The sequence below is a fragment of the Aricia agestis genome, chromosome 13 (assembly GCF_905147365.1).
Source record: "Aricia agestis chromosome 13, ilAriAges1.1, whole genome shotgun sequence".
Classification (NCBI taxonomy): domain Eukaryota; kingdom Metazoa; phylum Arthropoda; class Insecta; order Lepidoptera; family Lycaenidae; genus Aricia; species Aricia agestis.
The window spans coordinates 351243-366481 of NC_056418.1; the positions used below are offsets into that span (position 1 = coordinate 351243).

The window sequence follows — 15239 nt, forward strand, 5'->3', positions numbered from 1 at the left end:
GCTTTTTACGTGTGTTTACGGATTCTCATCACTTGAACTATAGTTAATCGATATCATGAACTAATTGACTTTCTTTCCTGTATCATAATGTGCTTCGAAATAATCGATAAATAGAAATATTCAAGAAAATAAACGCACACTACTTGTATGAAAATAGGGCTATTTCTTCCGTGAGTTTTTACTAAAACATCGTTATAATAACTTTATTATCCTATTCATTGGAATATCATCGTGTCTTTTTCAAATTGAAATGTATCAAGTTTTACCATAGACTTAATATATATTAAGTCTATGGTAAAACTTGATACTTGATACGGTGGTAGGCATCTGTGTAGCCCCGACGTTCAGAGAATATTTGAAAAAATTTATTCTGAATAAAAAATTTTGAGTTTGAGTTTGAGTTTGAGTTTATAGGTTTATGAGTTTTACATTCTTTTGCCCAGTTTTGTAGCAATTATTGATGGTATGGATGGGGTAGAATACCTTGGTAGTCGGTTTTAATTTTTTTTAAACAAAAAATTAAAACCGACTTCCAAGGTAATACTAACTACTCTTTTTAGCTGTCCTTAACGTTTTCTATACTTACAGTTGGTGTTAAAAAAAATAAAAATCTAAATTGCTTTATTTCTGAACAAATCTTAAATAAAATATATTTTCAGAATACATGGTGCCTACCACCGGTTCGGGAACTAAGCCGACGAGAAGAACCGGCGTAAGAAACTCGCACGGGGCCCACTTTTTACCAAAAAAAAGTGAGAAAAAAATAATCTTTTAAAATAAAATTTACAATGCTGTAACTAAAAATTATACAATGTAAACATAGATAGACACATAATAATTGTAAGTCATGTAGAAGTAGCCTTGCAAGCAGTCATTCAGCATTCTACTCGCAAGATGTGCCATCGTTTATGAAATCGTTGACCTTATAATAGGCTTTGGCACAAAACGTTCTTTGACTACTTTTTTAAATTTCTTAATCGAAAGATTTTGAACGTTTTCTGGGACCATATGTTCCCATTTGAATATCAAGGAGTCACCTCGATTTATCATGGTTTCCATCACCAGACCACCACTTTTGTGAACATGATACCTACTCGGAACAATACAATGTACAACAAAAGAAAAATTTTGATAATCGGTTCATAAACGGCGGAGTAATCGTTGAACATACATAAAAAATATATCCACAGCCGAACGTCTAGACTCCTCCTGTTTGGAAGTCGGTTTTTATTTAAGAATTTAATTTAAGAATAAAATATAATATACTCTGTGTGTTGTTTACTTTCAACGTTTACTTTCAATGTAAGGGATGATTTACCAGATAGATTTTACCTGAGTAATAAATAAGCAACTTTATAATGTGTTATGTCTATATTATTTACCCCTATAAGAACCTCATGTCATAACATATCCGACGATTGAAAAATCATTCCAAAAGAAAATGTGTATCTACTTTTCAATCGTCACCAAAATTTATGATACCTAATTTGAAATACAAATCTGTCAAAGTTGTATATTATTTATTTCTTATAGAAACTGAGGTAAAATAACTTGAACGGACTATACTATCATATCGATAGCAAAATACTATACTATCGATAGTAAAATATACATCACTAGCACACGCACACATTGACAGATCGAAAATGGTCACGCATTTTCGGGTTGTCAGGTGGTCTATACGACAGTATGTCTATGATGTCTACCATAGACATAATATATACGATGTTTACGTTATTGACAGACAGTAATGCCAACATGACGGCAAAGGAACTATTCGATGAAACGCACTCTACCGATAGTTGTCTACCCATACGCCATCTAGTTACTAAAATGGAAACTGTTTGACAATCAAATTAAAAAAATAAGAAAATGCCTCAATTTTGTCTATGGAGCGGAAATACTGCAACTCGCACGAACTTCGCGCCACTTTAATCTGTGGCGTTAGTAAACTCACAACTGTCAATTTTGACGTTTTATTTCTACATGACAGATGACAGTTCCCGGACCCCGGTGCGTTTTTTGTTGTAAATTGTTTTGTGTCTCGTACAGCGCGGTCGCAGTTTGGTTTGTTGATGTGGTTTACGGTAGGTATCGCACCCGCCTTGTGATAATGTGAATTCATCATAGTTTGTGTTTTGTGTCGCTCGTGCTACGATGACTTAATAAGTTTCGTGGGAGCAAAATATGTTCGATAGTGTCAGTTGAGTGTATCGTAAAATGGGCTTGATAACTTCGAGGGAGCAGACAATGTTGGACGGGCCGGTGGGACCGACCAAGAGCAACCATGTCCGCCAGCCTTCGACGCGGAGCCGGGCCAAGCCCCCTATGCCGGACAGGGATGAGCTGGAGAACAGATTTATCAAAGTTCTGGTGAGTAAAACGCTTATTTTACCGGTAATCTTGTTTACAAACACCTTCTTTGTTTACGTACAATACGGCTTCTTATTTAAGCGCGTGCTCCTTAAGACGACTGCTCTAAACTACGTACATTGCGAGGAAACTTGTAAGATGGAACTTTTATAAATGTTTAATGTAATATTTTAAAAATTAAATTAAATATTTTTCTTATTAGTAATAGGCATACATAAATAACTCAAATCTCAATGCCAGAGTTTTATGTTCATATGTAAATCTTATGTTTATCTTGTAATTATGACTAAAACTAAAAGTATTTGCTTTGTTTCAGTAATAATATGAATAAAAATAATAATAACTAATTAAATTATCTTTGTCTTTGCTTTAAATTTTTCTTTTATTTTTTCTTTTATTTTGTTTCATTGAATATCCCATATTGAGCATTAAAATTATGCCTTTAATTTAAAATAATGTAAAATGGAACCATAACCCTTACAAATACCATTTGAAACGTTACCAGATAAAATTATCATCAGGTTAAAAGTTCATATTTTGACATGTTCTCCGTATCATATATTACGTTCTCCGTATGTAAACAGCTGTTATCATGGAATAAATCATCTGTCCTAGGAAGTTAGATAATGCCGTCTAGTATTCATTTCCTGTCGATAACTTTTTCGGGTTTGTTACAACATTCTGATACAATTTTTGTTGGAGTTAGATAAGAAAACAATACTTTTTTGAAAACAACACTCTTATCAGTTTATTTTATTAAATTTTTTAAGCAGAAACTTAATCCATCAATCCCCAAGCGGCACCTAGCTGTCACATAACAATTGAAAATCTATTGTGTCTGTGATTCTCACGTTCGAGGTATTAAACATACAAAAACTACATTACAATAATTTTTTTTATTCCTAAAATTAAGTAGGTATGTATTTGATGTTGCATTCAAATTATTTAATTATGTAAAAAATCTTGACATATCTTCATTGAGTTGCCTCATTGAATTTTCCGCAACCATCCCTTTACCCTTACACCTGGGTCTCTCACCTGGGTGGGTCCTGGGTGTATATATGTATAATATAAAAAGTATTAAATATATATCTGTTGTCTGGTACCCGTATCACAAGTCCTTCAGGTACTTAGCACGGGGCCAGACTGACGTGGTGTGAAGCGTCCATAGATATTATTATATTATTATTATTGAAGAAATTTATTCATAGACGGTTCATGGGCCTACTACATTTGGTCAGATTATGTCAATTTATTATAGTGGTGATCTGTCAGCCGACAGATCACCACTATAATAAATTGACATAATCTGACCAAATGTAGTAGGCCCATGAACCGTCTATGAATAAATTTCTTCAATAATAATAATATAATATTATTATTGAAGAAATTGTGTTATGTCAAACCCAGCCGGGTTTGACATAACACAAGCAAGTTACATAGGTGCACCGTCTGCCTATGAGTAAACTTCTCTGATAGTACATAACATCTCATGTATGTCAATTGTTGGTTACAACAGGAAAAGAATTGACTCAAGGTCTCTAGAACATTAATAACTAAATTACGCCTTCTGTCATCTGTGTTGACTCATTTCTGACCCATTTAGCAGAATAGGGTTAATAGAGGACCCACTCCTAACATTATTGTATGATTAGGCCTGCCTGCTGCTGCCTACATTAGAATTTTGTATACTCTATTTAATTTTATTCATCAAGCCCCGTTTTTTCAACAATCGACGGGTTAAATAAATGTTCTCTTCCGCCATTTCAGTGGTGTTAAATGTTCATTTTGATTGTGGCATAACTTTTTCTTTGTAGTGTATTAAATATTTTTTCTGTAAATATTTTGCCATCTGGAATGCCTTGTACTGGAAGTGTAGGTAGTATCAGCATGTACAATTAATATGCTACTCACAGCATGGCGTGCAAGTCATTATGTTGATTGTACACAGTGCAATACTCAACAAGTCAGCATACTTGTTTATTTCATTCTGCAGTGATATTTTCCTCTTGAAATATTTTGTATTAATCAATGTTTAATTTTAGCATTTATAAGTAATACTGCTGTAAATATTGTTTATTTAACACATTATTAAGTAAATCATTGTTTTCCTTCCTTTTATAATATTCTTCGTTGAAACTATGATTTAACAGTTACTTTACCCTAACTACAACAATTAAAATTGGTATTAATTTCTTTATAGTTTATATTTTATTTAAATTAAAATTAAACAAAATTTAGAAGCTGCAATGTTACAGAAATACATTGATTTAGAGAATACATCTCACCCCTCGACTTGTTATTTGGTTTTAAAAATACACACATGAGTTTGTTGTTCATAATTTTAAGAGAATACGATTTCGTAGTCTAATAAGAATAGAGCCACTTTAATGTTGCATTTAGTATTAGAATCAGGCTTATTCTACATGTATGTACTGTTCATCAGGATTATCATGTTATCTAAGTCAGTTGCTCCATTCAGGCCGTACCTGGACTTTTTATATATACTTTATTTACATTTAGCTCCCCGTTAATTGGCCTCGGCGTAAAACCGGTGTTCGTTTACCGAGCGTGGACCGAGTGACATTAAGAATTCCATTTTAGAACGCTACAATTTAAATTACGAACATTGTAAATTGATGGATACTGGATAGTTTTATTTTATTTCTGCAGCCAACGTCAATACTCAATAGTCTTTAGCATCGTAAGCGTTAATTGCAGATTTGTAGTAATTGTCCAATGTACAGTCGTAATAAATTCGTAAGTACTCCTATCTGCTAATGCTACGTTGAGAACTTACATACATTTCAAGAGCTCAATGCTATAAAACTAAACAAAAAAGTATATATCCACTACCGGCAATAGAACCTCCTCTTTTGGAACTGTCTTAAAACCGCCAACAAAATGTGTTAAATACGGAGAACCACTAGAGCCTAGCCTAGCCTAGCCTAGAATTGTCCCACGAATTCTAATCCGTATAGCTATGTCGTCCCCCGGTATGGCCCTCGTATATTAGAATCTGTAAAACATAGTCGGACATAACGGGACGCGTCGAGAGCCATCCATGGGAGTTATGCATACAAGATCGTATCTAGCGAGTAGTGGACTTTGGTAAGGAGTAGGAATTCTATAACGATATAATATTATGGAATAAATATTGTAGTTTCAAAGTCAATGATATTCTACTTATAGAGATCTGTTACGTCCATACTATTTTCCGACTAAAATCTCTTCCGAACAATTTTCAAATTCAAAATTGCAAACATTGCCAAATTTGACAGATAAGTGAAACAAAAGATACGAAAAACCATTTACATAAAAGAGACAATTCTATTTTTAAACGTCGAATCGTATCGCTGTCTCTTTTTTCGCCTAGCTATGACGAAAATTCAAATTTTTCCAGATTGTTTGAAAAATTTATTGAAAATGTTAATAATCGAGGTATTTATTGCAATCAAGACATGTGGTAAGAGATTCCATGTGTTTTGTTTTCTTTTGAGTCATAATTGGTACATTTTCGAAACACGCACGACGTCATTTTCAATTTATTTAGGTAAGACAAGACGCGGCACATTCGTGACTGCGCTCGATGCAGACTAAACAACAGACGGCCCAATTGGGACGTATTTGAAGCTTCTACGACATTTACACTCAGCCCTGTTGGACAGGGAAGTAGGGAGGGAAGTGGGCAGCGTGAATATGTAAATAGGTGACTCGCGCTGCCACTGCTTATGCCGCTGCCCGGCGCTCCCTCGAGTGTCGGTTTTTCGGGCGGAAGTCAAAGGACTGGCAGCGCGAGCGCGAGTGAGTGTTTACATTCAGCTCTCTCGCTCACTTGCCGCCAGGGTTTTGAACGAGAAGCACGTGCGACAAAATCCACAAAAATGTCACCGGCTTTTTTTTTATGAAATAAGGGGGCAAACGAGCAAGCTGATCACCTGATGGAAAGCAACTTCCGTCGCCCATGGACACTCGCAGCATCAGAAGAGCTGCAGGTGCGTTGCCGGCCTTTTAAAAGGGAATAGGGTAATAGGGGAGGGTAGGGATGGGAAGCGAAGAGAATAGGGGAGGGTAGGGAAGGGAATAGGGTAGGGGATTGGGCCTCCGGTAAACTCACTCACTCGGCGAAACTCAACGCAAGCACTGTTTCACGCCGGTTTTCTGTGAGAACGTGGTATTTCTCCGGTCGAGCCGGCCCATTCGTGCCGAAGCATGGCTCTCCCACGTCTAAAATACGATACCGCCGCCAACTGAGTGGAGTAACGAGAAAATCATTAAGTTTTTGGAACTTTATGAAACAGAACGGATAATATGGGATCCGTGTGATAAAAATGACTGAATTTCCCTCATCCACAATTTCCTTTTACTACGACGATGGCGTCTTCGATTCGATCTGTTTTGATTTCTTTTTAAAATATGCATATAGTTATATACTCAGCAGACATAATGCTTTCGCCGCAACAGTTTCGATATCCTCCATCGTTGCGAGACGTACGTTTAAAGGCCGGCAACGCACCTGCAGCTCTTCTGATGTTGCGAGTGTTCATGGGCGACGGTAGTTGCTTACCATCAGGTGACCCGTTTGCTCGTTTGCCCTCTTATTTAATAAATAAAAAAAAAAAATAGAGTATGAGGGCTGAGTGTGACCACCCACTCGTCTCTATAATGCCGCAGAAGTATTTGAGGCAATATTTCCGACAGCGGCAGGGGCAGTGGCAAGGGCTGAGTGTAAACGTCCCATTCGCAACGCGCGCGGTAGTAACATATCTGCTTTGAGTTTTTCATCATTGTTCAAAGTTATAATAAACCAGATGACGGACGCAACTCCGTTGCGTCAAAACTCGTTTATCGCGCGAGAACCGTACATTTTTCTGGTTTAAAAAGTATCCTATGTCCTTTCCCGGGACACAAAGTATCTCCATGCCAAATTTCAGCAAAATCGGTTCAGCGGTTTGGGCGTGAAGAGGTAACAGACAGACAGATACACTTTCGCATTAATAATATTAGTATGGAGGGTAAAATACCGGTGACGGTTACCGGTTTCGTTAAAACCAGAGTAGGTACGCAGGAATAATTTTATAGTGCCTTAGTCTGTGCGCAGTGCGCAGGAGACTCTCTTCACTTACCCTGCTCTCGTAACCCGGTGGAACTGATAGCCTACATAAATCTCCTCGTATTTAGGACGAATAGTTTTTGAAGATGATTACGATTTACGATACACATCAGGCCATTTGTACCCTGAGTTAAAGATAATCGTGGATTAAATATAATAATTTATTATTATCTCTCTTCTTCGTACGTATACTATGAAAGAGGAATGATTGATACGATTGAACGATCTGGCGCGAGTGGATCTTAGCTCCTAAATGTTAAATTAGTCGGCCATTGAGGCTAACTCGCTGGGTGAACTAAATTAATGTATTTGTTGAAATGTGCTGACTGATCACTGCTCAGCTCACATTCCGATGCTTTAGCAGTTTCAGCTTTGTGTATTCGTATTTTATCATACTTATCGCAGTAAAACAACTTTAAAGTATTTATTAAAATATGTGTCTGATGATATTTGGTACTTAATAAGGCCAAATAAACAATCCTCTTATAATTTAGCACTAGATGACCCGGTGACCTTTAATAATAATAATATCTATGGACGCTTCACACCACGTCAGTCTGGTCCCGTGCTAAGTACCTAAAGGACTTGTGTTACAGGTACCAGACAACGGAAATATATTTAATACTTTTATTATATCATACACATATTTAATACACATCCAGACCCGGGAACATTGAAAACTTTTTGTTCCGACGGCGGGATTCGAACCCGCGACCCCCGGCTTGAGCTACCGACGCGCTCACCACTGAGCCACAGAGGTCGTAACACTTTCTTTCTAATATAACCCTTCCCTGAATTTCCACGAATATTTCAACACTAAAATTAGCCAAATCGTTTCAGTCGTTATCGAGTTCTAGCCAGACTATCAAAATTTAAGATTCAATTTTATTATTATACAGGCTGTTCTCAACTGTGATGTTCGTTAAAGATACTTGGTAAATAACACCTGTGCGTAGATTTCATCAATTATTATTATTATCTTACGATTAGTAATTTGATGTAATACATCGATACAGTGTTTTGTAACGAGAGATGTTGCATCCGAATTGTGTTAGTATTGCTGCGGATGTGTCATTGTGTGGTGGAAATGCTGTAGCTCCTAAAGTGTCCATGTAAGTATTTTTTGTTCTACTTAAATCTACTAGCGCCGACCTGGGCGTATGCTTTGTTAAAATAAAATAGATTGGTGCTGTTGTGTAGTTAAAATAACATTTTGTATCGTAGTGCTTTATTTGTAAAGAATAATAATTATGAAGTGAAGTAACAAGTATGTCACCATGGCAACTTCCCCCCAACTCCTGCTCATAGATAATATTATAATGTAGAATATATTTTAATATATCAGGTGCCATTTCCACACGTAAATTATTGACAATATTCACAAGTTGATCTAGGTCCTAGACAGCTGCGTAGCTACATAACAAACAACATAATATTTGGTGACTCGTGAAGAAAATCCGTACTACTACCTATTATAAATGCGAAAGTGGGTCTGTCTGTCGGCCTGTAACTCTTCGCGCTCAAACCGCTCAACCGATTTTGCTGTTTGTTATGGAGATGCTTCGAGTCCCGGTATAGGATATAGGATACTTTTTATCCCGGAAATATATAATACGCTATCGCTCGATACAGGTATTTCAGCACAACGGACCTGCGTATATTCTAGTATTTAACTAAAGGACTCTACTAACCCTATACCTAGTAATCATGAGTGCTGTAGATTACGCACTGGTTAGCCTTTACTAAATCTCCTTAAACGTGAGTAACAAACATCCTGGATATAATATTATGATAGTTAATAAAGCAATAGCGAGCGGCTCGATCAGTGATCACATGAGCGGTGAGCCGTGGGCACGGGCGCGGGTGTGGGCGCGGGTGTTGGGTATGGAAATGCTCGCCGGGTGTCAAGGAATGCCGTCGCGACCACTGCCCGGGCGGTGGCCATGTTTGTACGGCGGCGTGGACTGTGCTCATACTCGACAGCGGTAAATACTGCGCCCTGCGGGAAAAATGAGGTGGATAGCGTGTAAATATTAAGCGTACAACTGCATGGTCGTTTGGCAAAATTGGTGGTAATAGGCGCTCGTGTATTTTACCAATAAGGTATAATAGATAATAGCAATGAAGTTCTACAGTATGATTTACCAATAGCGTGTCTTCCACCGCTCTCCCCTCTCTCTATCAGATAGACCGCGCGCAGACTTGGAGCTAACACTAGGTTTTGTTATTTCTCTCTTCCTTCGTATTCACGCAAGAGATAACTTCATAATCCAGATCTGTAAGTAAACCTAAAATAAACGAATAAGCTTATTACGCTAGAACTGAAAAAATATAAAAAAGAGTAAAAACTTTGCAATTAACAAACTTTTAATTGGCAGAAAAAAGTTAACAATAAAAATTCACAGGGGAAACTTTTTAACAAACATTGTAAGTATTATACTTTTTAGTTTTGCAAAATGTTTTGCGCATTCTATTGTTACTGTATTATTTTTTATTTTGTACGACAGTATTTTTATGGTAGCAATATATTCCTATTTTCAATGTAAGTTTTGGTAACAAAATTCCACAAGAACAATTTGTAATTTGTATAGAGACGGCTTTCATTGCGAACTGTGGAAACAGCGTCAAATGCGTGCTCAAGGAGGGTTTTCGATATTTTATTTGCCACCAGAGGGATTTCGTGTCAAATATCGCGTCAAAGCGTCAAACAGACATGTGACGGCTATATCGTTACATGTGAAAACCAAGTGAAAACTATTAATTTGTGACATATGACAGCTGTTCATCACGATACGGCTACATAGCTCCATCTGTTGGCAAATGAAATATCGTAAACCCTCAGTGAATGAGATATGTAGCGATAGGCATAACTTCTCTCCTTTTTCTAAGACCGGGCTTTATTGTTATAATATTTAAGGCTAAACTTACTTTTAAACACTTGCCATCGACATAAATTCATGTTTTCGTGACTGTCCCGCATAACGGTGTCGTGAACATGGTGACTCTACCCCACACCACTCGTACCAGTGAATAGAACCAGCGGGCATTACAGGATATTACGTTCCGCTCGGGCTGAAAGCCGATAGCTTTTTAATTATTATCGCTATATTAGCGTATTAAAGAGGTATTTGCGGGAACTGTATATTTTACCGCAAATCTTAGCCTACCTCCCTCCCCGAGGTCTATTCTATATCTGTGCAAAATAACATAAAATAGGTCCAGTAGTTCGTGAAATAAGCGCGTTCAAAGTAATTTTCCCCGTTCTTTTTCACGTTTTCCACTGATTCTTCGCTGCTATTGGTCGCAGCATCTAACACAAAAAAAAAAAAACAATTCGAACTAGCGGTTCCCGAGATTAACGCTTTCAAACACACACAGAAACTCTTCGGGTTTAATATAAGTATAAAATATAGATCTAGATTATAAAGCTGAAATCTATAGATACATCATACAAATTACAAATCAACGGGGCTGGAGTAACTGGACCGATCAAGGAACACATAGCTACAGTCTAGTCTACTACTCTCCCATTAAAGTTATTACCAGTTTGTTAATATAAATTATATTACTTTTCGTCGGTTAACCGCGATGACGATGACCCCTATTTAAGTTGCGTAACGCGACGTTGACGAGTGACGACTGACGAGTCAACCAGACCGCGGTCAAGCGCGTGAGACTGATACACTTCGCTCACGTGCCAGGTGCCAGGGCCTCATGGAAGACCGCCGCGAAGCCTCCAGCTTATGGTACTACATATTCGCAACATTATATTTTTACAAATAACTTCAGAAATAGAAAATACAGTAACTTCCGCACACGATCATTTTTCTCCGTACGACGTACGGAACGAATTCCGTACGGCAAATGCAAGCCGGCGCGTTAGCGCGAAAAAAACCAACGTTTGCGCTAGTCTCATGGAATTCCAAATACGGAAAACGAATTCGGATATAGATTATAGAACACGGAAACGTGCGTTTGCGGCCAGCCTAAACTGAAGTTTTAAGCTACATACTGATTTGTAAAGTTGGGCAGCGGTTACTCGTCTTGCAAAAAATCGGCGTAAAAATTGAACTCGTAACAAGTTAAAACTTAAAAATATTAATTGCATCTGTGCTAGTTGTAGGATGATGGGATCGTGTCCGTCAGTGGTACATCATTGGTCGGTGCCGCATTTACATTTAAAACGCACTTGTCCGGAAAGGGGGTCAAGTCAAGTAGCTTGTCGAGTCGACTAATTTACATCATTTTTAACCGACTTACAAGAAAGAGGCTGTTCTAAACTACCGCTGCGACATTTCCATTTTCCATGCAACATTGTCGCCGCAACATTAACGATAGATTTGTCAACTTTCAAAGAAATTTTCTCCCTTGGAAATAGTTGCTTCAGTGTTTTCATTCTGCAATGTTTCGAAACCACTGACCTCTATAATACTCGAAACGCAATAAATATTCACCCTGTATTTTTACTGGCACGGATATAGTAACCCTATTAATTTTTACGGTTGTTTGTAGATATTATTTAAACAATTTTCAACAGCTGTTATCGCATTGGGGCGTAAAATGGAGTTCACTGAATGTGACCTCAGTCCTCAGATAGCTCACCCTTGACTTAACAAGCGGGTCAAGATAGTGGTGAAGACTGTTTACGTTAGGTTTACTACTTCTTGTATGTTATTAAATGATTGGTTGGAAAATATGCAAGTCTCCCTGAGATCATATCAAAGGGTTTTCGTGGTTGGATATCGCTGTCGATCCTGGCGACACAGGAGATACAGTGGTGGGGCTAAACCCGATTTAAAAGTACTTATCACCTACCATACAATTAGTTTTGGTTTTTAAGGCTGGTTTAAAAATAGTTGGTTATTGTCCTACGGAAGTGTGATAAACCTTGGAGAAGGCCGTTATTCAGCAGTCAGACAGTATAGGCTTTTAAAGGAACAGAAAAAAGTATTTTGAAACTTTGGTCTTAGCTTCTAAGGTAACACGATAGGAATGGGTCACCTAACACTTTGTACCGGTCAGACCTCGGTTAACCACTAACAAATTCGACAGTTTGGTATTATTTTCAACCCACACACTTACTCAGTAACTTTACTCGGTTTGTCTGGTATGGTGGTAAAAGATTGTCTTGTACTTTCTACCCCGTTATTAAAAAACTTAAAAACCACTAGCGCCAGAGCGCCATCATGATTGGGTGATTGCTAATCGATAAATACACAAATGTCATGCCATCCCTTTCATAAATACGTGGAACGATAAAGATAACACGATTTCACCCAAGGTGTGGACCTTTATACATGGCTTTCTAAGAAAACAGCTAACGGCCCGAGACCTTCGGCTTATCGCAGCAACCTCTAACCAATAACGCCATCACAATCGACGGAAGCTACGGCCAGAGTATAACACGTAGTTGTGTAAAGTTACCGGAAGCCGTTGTATGTAAAGTCCTTTTAGAGGACGGCAATACTATTATTTTAATCTAACACTAATTGCAGATTCGATCCTTATTTGATCCAGTCTGTTTCCTATCAAATTACAATTGAAATTCGATTAAAATTCTTTTTATCACTCGATGGTAAAAAAATCCGAAACTTCATCATCGGATTGTAATTCTATGGAAGCCTTCAATATGCTACATATATCTATACGAAGAACATGCTCGGGTCCAGGATCCATTCAGATCCAATTTTTTGTTGTACTTTTTGCTGCTGACTAAACACAGAGAACAACTTCAGTCGGGATGTTTGTTAGATAAAAATCAATTAATTGCGGCCGATGACCCCGTCTCGATACTTAAATAGACGATACGATCGCAGCTCTATAATTGTATCTGTCGTTATACATGTCGTTATATTATACACAAACATACTACATTCGGTGGTACTTATGGTCGGTCAGTTGAGCGCCAAAGCTAATTTAGAAAGAGGTCCTACGAATCATGAAAAAGATTTGCAATATTACTCTAGAAACGGTCGCAATACATAATATAATATTTCAAAGAAATCTGTCTTATCTCGCTCATCAAAGAAGAAAAAAGTTTAAACAATGGCAACAAACAAATGATCGACGTAATACAAAATATATTATAGTCAGTATGGACGTGCGCAATACTCTCAGCTTATCTCACAGTTTATCAACCTCCAAAAGTCATTCGACATTGACCTCTCATATGCCTAATGCGTGATGATTCAGACCCCGACAAAAAACAGACCACTCCGATTAAAAATTATACCGCACCTTATAGTGTGATGTGGACTACCTGGGCTTCAGATTAAGACTAGTCATCAGATAAATATTTCAAGGAATAGCATTAATATTGGTTGGAAACCACACACTATAATATGGATTTGTGGACTAAAATTGTCTATCCACACAAAAAAGCAATAACCATAATCCTTGAACGTATAGAATATATGGACACTCAAAGCTCCGCGAATGCGACACAAGATTACCGAAAAAGTGATCGGAGTAGTTCCCACGCCCAGTAATAGAGCGATTCACGGCTTCGGAGACCGTGATCCAAACGCAGCGGGACAAATTAACGAGCCGTCACTAAATGTAGAATTAATAAAGTGGACAATTGGAGAGGATAGACCCAGTTGAAAGGTGTGAAGTAGAGAGATCCGTAACTGGCTACAATTTCTGCTAGCGCAAATAGCACATATTTTTTTATAGTACCATTTTTTAAGTTTTGATAAAAATGCTCCTTGTATTATTCATTAAGCTCTCGATCCGACCGATAGATCGATTTAATATAATATTTTTAGACGCCGCATTGCAGAACTGTTTTCTTCCACCCCTCCACCGTAAACGGTGCAGCAAAGGTTGGTCATAAAAATGTCAGCTCGGCGCTGGCTGCCGGCTGGTATGTGTGCAGAAGCGTGGCATGAAATGTCAGGTTGTCGCAGCTCGTAGAATGCGGTAAACCTGACATTTGGATGCCGGGACGCTTTGGGAATTGGACACCAGAGGAAAAGCTTCTCACATTACTATTAATGATGGTGGATGTTCTTCATAGATTTTTGGCAATAGGATCATTATTATCTTTAACAGCTGTACCCAATGCTTGAAGTTTGAGGGTCTTCTTGATTAGTAAAAGTGTGTTTGGTGTTTTTCTACTTTTTTTTAATTTAATATTTCCAACAGCTATTAAGTAATAATGCCCAATAATGAGTGGTCCAAACCTGGTGATGAATCTCAAGTCAATACGCCATAACGGATGTCTTAATGTCTTAACATCTGAGTGTCAGATTTAAATGCAATCGGATCCATGGCCTGTGCTGCTGTGTTTATAATAATAAGGTCACTGTTGTACATAACTGCAGAAGACATTATATACTTCCACAGCGCAATATGCGTTTTATAATGATTAATGGTGGTACTCGAATCGAATGATATTTGTTCACACAAAAGATTCATTTATCGTGAGAGAAAAAATAAACTAAAGCGGATATGTAGAGTTCCCAAGTCTGGTGGATGGCGGCCATATGTTTGCTGACGTCATTACATATCACTGCACCGCTGTGCACTGCCGCATCCCTAGTACTACGGGACAAAAGATGTAGGAAATCTTGGCATATGGTAAAACTCCACTGGCACTTTTAGAGATCATCCTACAGAAGATTGGCATCCCAAGTATGGTCAAACAAAAATCTAAACTAGTGTTAACTCTAAAAGAGTGTTAGTAAAAGGATGACTGCCAACGATTTGGTAGTCATCCTTTTACTCTCTATAATCGAACTGAATTAGTAAG

General features: G+C 37.7%; 1 protein-coding gene across 2 annotated transcripts in view; it reads left to right on the forward strand.

The window, feature by feature from the left end:
- The first annotated feature begins 2015 nt into the window (after positions 1-2015).
- Positions 2016-15239, forward strand: part of LOC121732871 (formin-like protein) — a 66266-nt gene continuing 53042 nt past the window's right edge. For both annotated transcript variants that reach the window (XM_042122870.1, XM_042122871.1), the window contains exon 1: positions 2016-2373. In XM_042122870.1, coding sequence (XP_041978804.1) covers positions 2221-2373 — 153 coding nt within the window. In that variant the 5' untranslated portion in view covers positions 2016-2220. The remainder of the gene's footprint in view (positions 2374-15239) is intronic.